This window comes from Petaurus breviceps, unplaced genomic scaffold (assembly GCF_028583685.1).
Source record: "Petaurus breviceps papuanus isolate PSGF00001 unplaced genomic scaffold, PetGlider_PUasm1.0 90625, whole genome shotgun sequence".
NCBI lineage: Eukaryota > Metazoa > Chordata > Mammalia > Diprotodontia > Petauridae > Petaurus > Petaurus breviceps.
The window spans coordinates 1,710,805-1,724,069 of record NW_027187289.1 but is presented as its reverse complement, the minus strand read 5'-3'; the positions used below and the strand labels follow the sequence as shown (position 1 = coordinate 1,724,069).

Genomic DNA, 13,265 nt, shown 5'->3' with positions numbered 1-13,265 from the left:
GTGCATGATCAGCTTGCCAGAGTGTGTGGAGGTCTCAGAGAGGGCACCCAACTAATACCTCTGGCAGCTGAGAAAAACCCAGCATTTGGAATGAAGCTCCCCTGTCTGGTGGCAGAGTCCTACTGTGGCAAAAAGCCCAGGGGTCAAGTGACTGAGGGGCAACATGACCAGGCAAAGGAAGCAAAACAAACAGAAGATCCAACATTAGACTCCTATTTGGGGGACAAAAAGGAGCAAAGCATGGAACAGGAGGAAGACAGTGAAGTCAGAACTCCTGCACCAAAAGCTTCAAAGGAAAATACGAGCTGGTTATAGGCCATAGAGGACCTTAAGAAGCAGATAAGAGAAGTGGAGGAAAAATTGGGAAGAGAAAAGAGAATGATGCAAGAAAATTATGAAATGAGAGTCAACAGCCTAACTGAGGAAAATAACACCTTAAAAAACAGACTAACTCAAATGGCAAAAAAGGCTCAAAAAGGCAATGAGGAGAGGAATGCCTTAAAAAGTCGAATTTGCCAGATGGAAAAAGAATCTCAAAAGCTCAATGAGGAGAATTGTTCCCTCAGATTTAAATTGGAGAAAAGGGAAGCTAGTGACTTTAAGAGAAATCAAGATGTTAAACAGATCCAAACAAATGAAAGAATAGAAGGCAATGTGAAATATCTCAAGGGAAAAACAACTGACCTGGAAAATAGATCCAGGGGAGATAATTTAAAAATTACTGGACTACCTAAAAGCCATGATCAAAGTAAGAACCTAGAAATCATCCTCCAAGAAATTCTCAAAGAAAACTGCCCTGATGTTTTAGAACCAGAGGGCAAAATGAGGTTGAAAAAATCCACTGATCACTTCCTGAAAAAGATCCCAAAAAGAAAACTCCTAGGAATATTATAGCCAGGTTCCGGATTTCCCAGATCAAGGAGAGAATATTACAAGCAGCCAAGAAGAAACAATTTGAATATTGTGGAAACACAATCAGGATAACCCAGGATCTGGCAGCTTCTACACTGAGGGATCGAAGGGCCTGGAATAGGATATTCTGCAGGGCAGAAGAGCTGGGATTAAAACCAACAATCACCTACCCAGCAAAACTGAGTATCATCTTTCAGGGGAAAATATGGTCATTCAGTGGAATAGAGGACTTTCAAGCATTCTTGATGAAAAAACCAGAGCTGAATAGATAATCTGACATCCAGATACAAGAAGCAAGAGAAGCTTGAGAAGGTAAACAGGGAAAAGAAATCATAAGCCACTGATCAAAGTTGAACTATTAACATTCCTACATGGAAAAATGATAATTGTAACTGATGAAACTTTTCTCAGTATGAAAATAGTTAAAGGGAATAGAAATATATATATATATAAATGTTTAAATCGGAGGGTATACGGGCATATGAATACATATGTGAATGTGTGTATATATGCTTACAGGTATACATAGTGGGCACAGGACCAATTTAATAGGAAGGGATGATACTTGAAAGGGGAAATTAAGAGGTGAGAGAGGAATATAATGAGAGGAGATGGAGAGAGACAGAATGGGGCAAACTATCTCATAAAAAAGAGGCAAGGGAAAAGGGTTACAATGGAGGGGAAGAATAGGAAGGCAAAAGGGAATGGGTCAACCTTATTCTCACTGAATTTGGCTCAGGGAGGAAATGAAATACACACTAAATAGGGTATCTCACTCTACAGGAGAGTAGGGGGAAGGGAAGAGAGGGGGGACAATGGAAGGGAGGGTAGGCTGAGGGGGAGGGGAGTTGGAGGCATCCAGTTTTGAAAAGGGATGAGATCAAAGTAGAGAATACAACAAGTGGGAGGTGGGATAGGAGGGAGGGAAATATAGTTAGTCTTTTACAATATATCTACTATGTTATTGTTTTGCTTTAGTCACACAAGTACAACCTATACTGAACTGCTTATCTTCTGAGTAAGGGTGGGTGACTAGGGAGGAAGGAAATGAATCTGAAATTCAAAGTTTTAAAACCAAATGTTTAAAATTATATATACATATATACTATTATTAATACTATTTTACATATACAGGCACAGGGGCATAGAGATCCACCATGCCCTACTGGAAAAGTCTAAGGGGGTATGGGAGAAGATATGGGAGAGAGGGGATGTCCTGTACAACTGCTATTCTGGGGTGGTGGGTAGGGGAAAAATGGGGAGAAAATTTGTAACTCAAAATCTGGCGGAAATTAATGATGTAAATCAGAAGTTAATAAAGCATTTTAAAAATGCAAAAAAAAAAATAAATTGCTTTCTGAAGCTCTTTTTGTTGTACTAAGAATTGGAAATTGAGGGGATGCCCATTAATTGGGAAATAGATGACCAGCTGTAATATATGGTTGTGATGGAATATTATTGTACTATGAGAAATGACAAGGATGACTTGAGAAAAACCTTGAAAGAATTATATGAACTGATGCAAAGTCAAGAGAACCTGGGGAACATTGTACATAGTAACAGAAATATTGCATGATGAAGAATTGTGAATGATTTAGTTATTCAGAATAGTACAATGATCCAAGACAATCCCCAAAGACTCATGATGAAGCATGCTATCTATCTGCCTTCAGAAAGAGAACTGATATTATCTGAATACAGACTGAATGTTGTTTTTCATTTCCTTTCATTCTTTTTCAAGTCTTCTTGTAAAAAAATATGAAATGTTTTACATAATTGCGCATATATAACCTATATAAGAATGCTTACCATCTCAGAGAGAGGGGAGGAGGGGAGAGAGAGAGAGAATTTGGAACTCAAAACATTAAAAAAAATGTTAAAAATTGTTTTAACATGTAATTGGGGGAAAAACACAATATTATTTTTAAAAAAGAAATGTTTACTGATTGATTGTTCCTGGAAAACAATTTGCAAGAAAAATTATAAACATTTTCGCACACTTCAACCTCAGTGTTCTACTACTGAGTACTGAACGAAGTTACCACCAGTAAGAAAAGATCTATATAGACAAACTTCTTGGCAGCACTTTTTGTGGAAGCAAAAAGCTAGAAACAAAACACTAAGGTCATAACTCGGTGGCTGTTGACAACTTTGTATGTGAAATCTTTCTTATGTTCCATGCTATGGGGCAAGATACAAGCTTTTGAGACAATCTTTTTCAACTATGAGGAAGACTGTGTCCCTTCTCCCCCCATCATTGGATACTGTCCAAGATAGATTCAGATATGAAATTATCCTTTGTATCAAGGTTACAATATATGGATCAATGTTCGTAAATTAGAATCAGAAAGGACCTTAGGAGTCACCTAGTCCAATGCTTTAATTTATTTTGGGAGGGGCTTTTAAAAAAAATTATTTTCAATAAAAATTCTAGCCAATGACAAGTCAGACCAAATACCACACAAACCATAAGAGCCTTCCCATTTTTCATAGTCTCTTTTGCTTTTATGAGATTATTCTTATTTGGATTATTTAACATAGGAATGTTTTTAAAAATTATAGGGGTGGCTAGGTGGCACCGGCCCTGGAGTCAGGAGGACCTGAGCTCAAACCAGGCCTCAGACACTTAACACAAAAAAGTAGCCGTGTGACTTTGGGCAAGTCACTTAACCTCAATTGCCCTCCAAAAAGCAAAAAAAAAAAATTATGAATCACTCTTTTCCCCAGATGGTGTGAAAGGCCCCAAAGACCATGGAAATGGCATTAAAAGGCATTTCAGTGCCATAGTGAAAAGAAAATCCAAATATTCCCAACCTTCAGAAGACACTGAGTCTCCTCAGGAAACTCAGGTACTCTTGGAGAAAATCATCTAGGAGGAACAAGTTGAGCATCATACCTTTGAATTCTCCCCAACTACTAAGTCAATAATGAAGAAAGTTGAGGACATTAACTACCTGGTACTGACTGTGGCTGTCTAGCCAACAAGCATCAGATTAAACAGACTATAAAGAAGTTGTCTTATATCATTACAATCAAGGACAATACACGGCTCTAATCTGATGGAGAGCAAAAGGCCTATATCTGACTCATTCCTAAGTGTGATGCTTTGGAAGCTGCCGACAAAACTGCAATTATCTAAGTCATAACTAGCAAGACCACTACATATACAAAAACTGATTTCCCATTATAAAAAAGTACATATGCACCAAAAACTAAAAACATTTAACATAAAAATTTTAATATTTAAAAAAATATGGGTTTTATGATAACTCAATTTATCTGGTACCAAGTCAGTCTTTCATTTTACCCTCTTATGAATAAGTACTTCCAGTTAGCTATTTAGAGACATGATGAATAATTTCTCAGTTTGGTGAAAGAGAGATAAACAGAAAAGGCTATCCTTACCAAAGGGCAAGTCTGTGCTCAATTTCCTTGAGAAAACTTGTATGAAATTTGTGCAAAGGTTCGAAGTTAGAGAAGATGAGACTTTTTAGGGTTTCAGGCATCGATTCATCCTTGCTCACTGTGCTCTGAAACCACTGGAAGGAAGGAAAAAGAACAAAATTGCAAGTATAAAGATTAAAAAATGAATTTTTAATTTACATAGACTTAAACCTAGCATCAAATGAAATTATATTCTAAAAGCAATCTGCTATGGGATTTTTTTAACTCAAGAGATTATTACAAGGTATATTTCCCACCTGGATGGGCACAGTATTATGGGTAGGTATGGTTTCTTCACCCGGGGGGGTAAAAACTACTATTTCTTTCTTAGCTCTTTTCTAGATTTGGGATAATTTGATTGTCATAACTTAGGCAAATCTCTAAATATGAAGTTCCTCGAACCCAATCTGCACCCAGCTGCATCTACTTCAAATCAGAATTTATGATAGAGATACTTAATTGCATGCTGCCACCACATGTACTATCTTCCTTATTTCTCGCTGGGTTGTTCTTTTAAAGAAAGCATTTTGTAAACTTAAAGTGATAAATAAATCCAAGTGTCTCAGAATCTCAGAATTGGGAGGGAACTTAGCAGCCATCTAGTCTAATCTATTTTGGAAAAAGAATCCCTCCCAAGGACATCTCTTCCAAATGATCATCCACTCTTTGCTTAAAGACATCTGGTTAGTAGGAAACTCTTATATCTTTAGGAAACCCATTCCACTCTGGGACACTGGCAATTATTAAAAAGTTTTCTTTGCATCAAATCTAAGTCATTATATGCAAAGTTAGTAGTCATTCCATCTACTCCTTTATCCAGGTGATATAGGGCCAAGCAAGAGCCTTGGAAGAGCCCAAACATTAGACCAGTGTGTTGGTCTAAAACATGAAGGATCTTTGTGTGGTATCTGATCTGACTTGTCATTGGCTAGAATTTTTAAAGAAAAAGTATTTTTTAAAAAACCCTATCCAAAATAAATGAAAGCATTAGGCTAGATGACTTCTAGACCTCTTTCCAAGCCAACACAACCATTAATGACTACTATTTTGAGTTCAGGCATTCAACCAATTCTAAACACCCCGCAATTGCATTATCATATAGGCTTAGAGCCAGGGTTCCCAACCTGGGGTCTGTGAACTTTCTGATAACTATATATAAGTGGTTTTCTTTGTAATCCTTGTATTTTATTTTATGCATGTAAAAACTTTATTTTGAGAAGAGAGAGGTCCATAGGGCTTGCTGGACTGCCAAAGGTATCCATAAAACAAAAAAGATTAAGAATGCTTTATATAGAGGCACAAGAACAGCATACACTACTTAATGTGATGCTTTGCTAATAAAGTCCAAATAAACTATAACTACATTATTTTCCTGATCTATCAGTTTAGAAAAAAAATACAATCTGGTTTTACTTGTTTTTATCAAAGCTAGGCTTTGTCTTTGTGATGACTACTTCTTTTTTCCAAATATTCAGTAGCCATCTCCATAATAATCCATATTAGAACTTTGCTTGATTATATCAGAGCTAACTCCATTAGCTCTGATACTCCAATGAAAAAAAAATTAATGCCTGCATCATGCTTTCTGTAGATCTATATAAGGACGAGATCCTACACCTTTGTTAAGAATGACAAAATTCTAAACAAGCAACATAATGCTACTTTGTACAAATAAGGTCACTTAAGTTATGGAGGTTGGACAAGTATTCCATGAAAAGAAATAAAAACTCAATAAAGATCTTGAATCATCTCTGAAGTACCTAGTTGTCTTCTAAAATCATGAGACTAGAATAGGTATCTTCAATATTTAAGGAAAAGAAATTTAAGCAAGTAAGGTTGGAATCAGTTCCCAAGACTGACTAGAATAACAATAGGCATTTTTGGGGGGTGGGGTGTGCGCTAGATACTGCCGTCAGGATTTATTTTTGTTATCAAAGTTACAACGAGGCTTCCACTCACCTCCAAGTCTCCCTAGGGTGAAAAGAAGTGACTACATTTTGACAACCAGCAAAACACAAAGTGTTCTGGATCAGTGCACATTGGAAGACAAATGTTTAATTCATATTTCCAACACTATAGAATTTAATTGCTTATTTTGCATTTTTAAAGCCACAATTACTAAAAATTATTTTGCAGGGTACATTCCAAACTAAATACACTACAGATGTCTAATCAGTCCCCAAGGACCAAAGTCTTTTTCTCCTTTCATTACATACACAGAATTTAAGAAGACCCAACTTCATTATTAATGATAGAGTGTAGACACAGGTAAAGTATCATTGAGGGAAAAAATGGAGGCAGAGGACAAAATGTTAAAAGTAACATACTGAAGTAATGACTTCAAGATCCTTCAGATAAGTCCTTTCAGTGGTCGATACTTCTTTAGCAATGAAATACGCTTTGTCAGTTGGAAATCTCTGTAAAATGCAAAACACATAGGTAAAAGAAGCTAGATCTTAAGAGACAAATCTTAGAGTGAAAAATGGTTCTACTGAGAAACCCAGGTGTCTGTTATTTGTTTATTTGGGGTAGTTGGTATTGTCTAAGCTAAACAATGAGACAGAAAAGTACTGATGGAATGGGTTGGCACAACAGAAACTAGTACTGTTTTTCCCTCTTTTTTTTTTTGTTTTACAAATTTAATTTTTTTTAGTTGAAACTATTGTCTCTCACTCCCCTACTATCTCATAAGAATAAAAGAAAAACAAAATCTTTATAACAAATATGCATAATTAAGGAAACAATTTTATGAAGGCCATGTCTCAGTCTGCACCTAGAGTCTAACATCTCTCTGTCTGGAGGTGGGTAGCATGTTACATTGTGAGTCCTCTACAAGTGTGGTTGGACACTGCAATGATCAGAGTTTTTAAGTCTTCCTGAGCTGCTTGTCTTTACAATATTATTGCTATGTTCTCTATGTCCTGCTTACTTCAATTTGTTTACAAGCATACCCAGAGTTCTCTCAAATGAAACCTTTCAATATTTGTAATAGCACAATAGTATTCTATTATATTCATACACTATAATTTGTTCAACCATTCTCTAATTGATGGGCATCTCCTTCAAGTCCATTTATTTTTTCCCCACAGAAAGGATGGTTAACAAGGCTGGGATTTTTGTTTATTTGTTTTGCACACAGCTGTCCTTTTTTGTCTTTCTTTGATCTCTTTGGGAAATAGGTTTAATAAATGAAATCACTAGACAAAATGGTATGCATGGTTTAGTAAACCATTTCCCCTTATTATTAACATTATTGTTATCAAAAAGAATTAGTGTTGGGGTGGCCAGGTAGCACAGTGAGTAAGAGGACCAGCCCCAGTGTCGGGATGACCTGGGGATCGAATCCGGGCTCCGATACTTAGCACCACACCCAGAAATAACTGGCTGTGTAACCTTGAGCAAGTTACTTAACCCCAATTGCTTTAAAAAATAAAAAAAGAATTAGTGTTGTGCCAAATAATGGATAAAGTTGTGAACTTGGGGAAGAGGTATCTAAATTTGAATCCTAGCAATGATGCTCACTAGGATTGTAGCTAGGTATTTAATCTTTCAGTTGCAGTTCTGTTATATGTAAAAATGAAGTAATAACATTCACATTTCCTACATTATAGAGGTATGTGAAGGAAAGGACTTCATAAATCTTAAGGACAGCTAATTTTTTATTTTTAAAGCATCTCCTGAGCACCAAATAGATACCAGGGAATTTTATAGATCTAACAAAAATACACAATCTGAATTTATGTGAGTTTTTTTTTCCTAAAAAGCTAAGTTGTTATTTGTTCTGTGGTTTGGATGTTTGGTGTTTTTAAGAATTGCTTCCAGGTTAAAAAGACTTCATTAACACCATGTATTTGTCTAGCAAGAACACTATCTTGCCTCCCTGAAAAGAATGGAGACATCCACATCCTGGGGCAGTAACTGAGAAGGACAAAGCCCTTCATGTAATTGGTTTGCATTTTTTTCTACATGTTTCTTTTCATCTTAGATCAGAAAAATATTACCTAAAAATGGAAGTAAAAGGTTAATTCCCAAAGAAAAACATAAAATCGGGATAGGATATTGTCTAGCCTTTTCCTCAGGTTATGTGTGTGTTTAAAAAGGTAGTACTACCTCCCTAGTTTTTACTGCTTAGATTTCACATTACAAGTTCAGTTTCTGTGGAGAGAATGTTTCATAGGAATAAGCTGAGCCTTTTTAGGGTGAAAATGAAAGGTCTTCCTTATTTGTGGTTGGTTCATATATCTCTGTTACTTAATATCTGAAAGGTTAAGATCTTAAACTTAGCTGCCACTGATTGCTATTTATTTATATAATTAAGCTTTTTTTTTTTTGCAGGGAAAGTACACAAGAAATCCAATTAATTAGTAAGCAAAAATAACAGTCTTGTTTCCTTTAGGGAAAAGAACATAAGCTACGCAGACTGCCCTGTCTTCGACTGGATACAAGCTGGGTTATAAGAGCTGGAACGTGGTAACCGGTGGCTAAGGGGCGCACAAAATAAAAAAAAAGTATTAAACTGGAAAGTTGGCAAGCTGTTTTCTTATCTGTTATTTTGATGAATCTCAGAGAAGACCAGAAGTCATTGTCTTTTTTAAAAAAATAAGCTCCATATTACCAATTTCATCCTCCCTGCCCCTCTTAACACGCGCACAAGTGTGAATGGATACATGGAGACCCACACCGACACACATACCCACACCAACTAAATGTCTGAGGTCACTTTTGAACTCATGGCTTTCTGACTCCAGACCTACCACTGTACCACCAAGTTCAGGAAGAAACTTTGCCAAATCCAAATAAGTTCAGCTAGATACCTTTCTCCTGACCTCTTCCTCGTCATCTGTCCTGGTACAGGTCTGGTCATTCAACAGTGGGCTGACTAGTGGAGATGATTGCTTGGTATCAGGGCTCAAGTTTGGAGACAAGGTCATGTTTGCTGCAGCTGGTCCTCCCTGAGAGTTGATTGACAGTTCTGAGAGATGAGGACTACCAGTCAGGGAGCCTGTTTGGGGATGGGAGATTTTAAAGAAGAACAACAATAACAGCAACAACAAAGTAATTCCTACAAGAACCTGCCTGGTTCACTTATTTCATAGCTTTATGAGTCTGACTAGTATTTGGGAAACTAAACACTGTTAGCTCCTTAATAAATTGCTTCTCTGAATTCCAGTTGCCTTTACAGCTAAAGATACCAGAATGAGAGTAACTGCCACTTAACTAAACTTCCACTAGCTAATTTAAGAGAATGTATGAATCTCTCTGCTATACCCAGATTATAACTGTAAAAGTTTAAGAGCATGATGTATATAAAATAGTTTTCTGTTCTCTTGGGTACTATAATTGCTCCTAAAAATTAATCCATAAAAATAGTATATTTCACAAAGAGATGTGGGTAAATCATTAGGAAATAAACTATACTAATAGGAATCTAGATTATTAATGCGCTTTGGAAGAAATGCACTATTACATCATAGATAACACAAAAGGAAAGCAACTAATGCCTCATTTCTACAAAGAACAGAAGCAAGCTTAGAGTACCTGGTAGTGTCACTCCATGCTTCTCTCACTGTTTGAGATAGAAACACTAGCATCACATTTACATGCAAAGCTCATCATTTTGTGTGTGCAAAGCTGGAGATCATGAGAAATTACCACAAATCCACTTTATGTAGCAAAAAGTGACAGTCAATTCTCTGTACAGGGAGATACAGAATATTAAAAATTCTAAAAATGTGTTCATGGACTCTTAAAAGTCAGCCAGGTTACTGAATGTTTAAATGAAAAAGCTTATCCAAATATTCAACTTCCCTTCCTTTAACGTCTAATATACCATAGCTTTAAAAAAAACCATAATTTAATCTGGTTTATACTTTATATTTTTAAATTTCCACCAAGGAAGCTACTGATTTCAATGACTAAATGTTTTGTCATCAAAGTAAAAATATTTAAACTATGGAACTGATGATCATTTAAAAGCAAAGAAAATAAGAAGACTTTGTTTTGTAGATTGTAATGTCTGGCCTGCTGGCCACACAACATATAACCAAGGGCCATTCCAATAAGGCACAACCATAACGGAGGCAAGATGTGTGAAATATAACTTGTTTCAGGGAGCACTTCAAGTTGATTGAACTTTGACCTTTCATCTCTTGCTTCTCGATTGGTTAATATTTACTTCATGATTATTGACAACAACTACAATAGAAACTAGGGAGGGTTAGCTCAGGTAATTTCAGCATTGTGCTAACAAAGCTAAAAGGTCATGGGTGTGATCTTTATTTTGGTCATATTACTTCACAAAGAAAAAACCACCAACAAACTTTTCCCCAGCCTCAGTCGGCACCCCCTAAGTAGCCCCACACAGCTCTCTCACAAAGGCATCCTGTTCACCATCAGCAAGTGTATGAAAAGCCACCACTTCTGGAAAAAACAGATGAGAGTATGTGTTCTACTGGTAGTGATCTTTGTAGAGAAAGAACAGAAAATAAGTATTTTAAAAGGTAAATCAAAAAGTTAATCACTTTTATAGCCAGCGAGAACACACAAGAGACAATACCGTGTTATTCCGTTAGCACCCAGTTTCACCACACATGCCCAGTAAAATCCCAGAGAAAGGCCAGAGCTTGCTTCACAAATGTCAATTTTATTGACACTAGTACATAACTAAATACAATGATAGCAAAAGTATTGAAACTCATCACGTAGAAATGGTAAAACCAATTTAAAAGGCAATTTTTAAAAGAAGTACTATACTACTCTTTATAAATCATATAAGAAAAAAACATTATTACTCTAGATCTGATTTACAAGAGAAATTCCGCTACTTTCTCTGCCTGATATCAAAGATTACAAATGTTTTGAGGACTCATGAGTGACAATCTTGGGTGTGACTTTCTTTAATCAGACCACAATTACCCAGGACACATGTAGGTTGACCTACAGTCCTTATATGGTCACTTGGAATAAGAAGAGGTTCACAGTCTGAGTAGCTGAGTTTTAAAGTATACCAGATGAAACAATAAGCAATCAGATAATAGATTTGTTTTCATGACCATTTCTTTTTGTTCCCTGGTGTCTTGTTCCAGATAGGACAAGAACAGCAATGAGGCTAGTTTGAATGGGGATTGGGCAAAAAAGAAAGCAATTGGTTGCTGGACCATGCCCAACAAACAAGAATGAGGAAAGTACCTCCTTTGTTTAGAGGGGGAAAATAATGGTGACTAAATTAAAACACAACCACTACCACACCCGCAAGAAGGAAAGAAGCTATCTTAGTAGTTAGGAAAGTTTCAACTAGAAATCTACTTGGGAAAGTGCGAATGAAAGATCTATTTGGGAAAATTTTGAATTAGAAAAAAGGAGCACAGCAGATCAAAAGGACCAAGCTCATTGGGGAATATATGTAAGAAAGAAGAAAATGGCATTTAAAAGCAGACAGTCTGAATTTAGAAGAAATGCATTCGACGAATGCAGACACCAGCAGTAATAGACAGTAGAAAGTAGACTTCATTATAACCAGTATAATTCACGGCAGTATGGACAAATTCAGCATTTTTCAATAGATAGAACCTACTACATTTCACATATACAATGTACATTTTTTCCACCCTTTGTGATGCTGGTCAAGTATCGACAGTTTACTCAGATTTATCCATTTATCTTGCTTCAGACAAGTTTTAAATAATTATTTAGTGTTATATAGGAAGAGTTAGGAAGTTTAAAACTGACGGAAAGTGGGGCACAGGAATTGTCCTATCAATAAATTACCAAGTACTCTTGTCTGTTAATCTATTAACAATTCCAAGAATTCGAAATACTAAGGACAAGGACTAAGGCTTCCTGAAGGTCATTTTTATGTCCATATAAAGTTATCCAGAGAACTGGCTTTGGAGTTAGAAGACTGGGTTTAATTCTGACTCTAATTCTTACTAGCTAGGCAGCCCTGGGCAAGTCCTATTGCATGGGTATCAATGTCTTTTACTGAAAAACGAGGGCACTGGACTAGATGGTCACTGGCTCCTTCCATATCTGGATCTATGATCTTATAACTTTGTAATAATAACATCTAAATCTTAAGATTGGCTAGTTAGCTCTGAAAGTGCCAATGGAGTCTTAAGGCACATTCTCAACATGTAAGAAGGTATACCTTGAAGCATTTCAGAAAGTTGATACTTGTAGTCACCAAAGTGGTGGGGGAAAGGGAGAAAGAAGTTCAAACAATAATGACTAACTTCATATAAAGGCTATTTACAATTCAGGCAATCAGTAAAACATGCTGACAAAGGCAATGAATAGTTTATTTAGCAGTCTGGTAATTGTCTACTTCAATATAAAACTATCTGACCAAATTGATGACATTTGAAGTATACACAAATCTAATTCTATACTATTTGTGTATCCTCTGGAAACTAAAGAGAAATAAGAGCAAAATGTTTAGAGTTACTAAGCTGTCTACACAAGACACTGAGTAATTTTGTCACTTATTTTTATCCTAAGATAGTCCATTCTGAAGCATGGTTTTGAGTTAGCTTGTTCTAATACTCTTCTAGGAGACCCCAGGTCTACAGACGTTGGGGGGAAAACCATCATTCGAGTTCATTTTTTAACAATGAACTTTAGTTTTTCAATTTTCTAATTGTTTCCTACTTCTTCTTACCCCCAAAAGCTAGTCCTTTAAGAAAGTCTCAAAGTAAGTGTGTAACTTTACCATCCCCTTTAAGTATGTAGCTAAGTATTATGGCAAAAAAGGAGAAAGACAGGGAAAAGAAAGGAGATTATTATAAAATTAAATTACACATTGAAAGTTAGGAGGCTTTGGGAATGTTATGGACATTTTTACTGTTTCCAGAAGTTGAACTACAATTTTTTGAAACCTTCAAATAGATCTAAAGGTTAATGGCTTTCAAATT

At 36.1% G+C, this 13,265-nt stretch overlaps 1 protein-coding gene across 3 annotated transcripts in view; it reads right to left on the bottom strand.

The window, feature by feature from the left end:
* The window catches only part of FARP1 (FERM, ARH/RhoGEF and pleckstrin domain protein 1), a 334,579-nt gene that overhangs the window by 51,015 nt on the left and 270,299 nt on the right, over positions 1–13,265 (bottom strand). For all 3 annotated transcript variants that reach the window (XM_069064154.1, XM_069064153.1, XM_069064152.1), the window contains 3 exons: positions 9,171–9,358; positions 6,684–6,773; positions 4,318–4,451 (listed from right to left, as the gene is read on the bottom strand). In XM_069064154.1, coding sequence (XP_068920255.1) covers positions 4,318–4,451; positions 6,684–6,773; positions 9,171–9,358 — 412 coding nt within the window. The remainder of the gene's footprint in view (positions 1–4,317; positions 4,452–6,683; positions 6,774–9,170; positions 9,359–13,265) is intronic.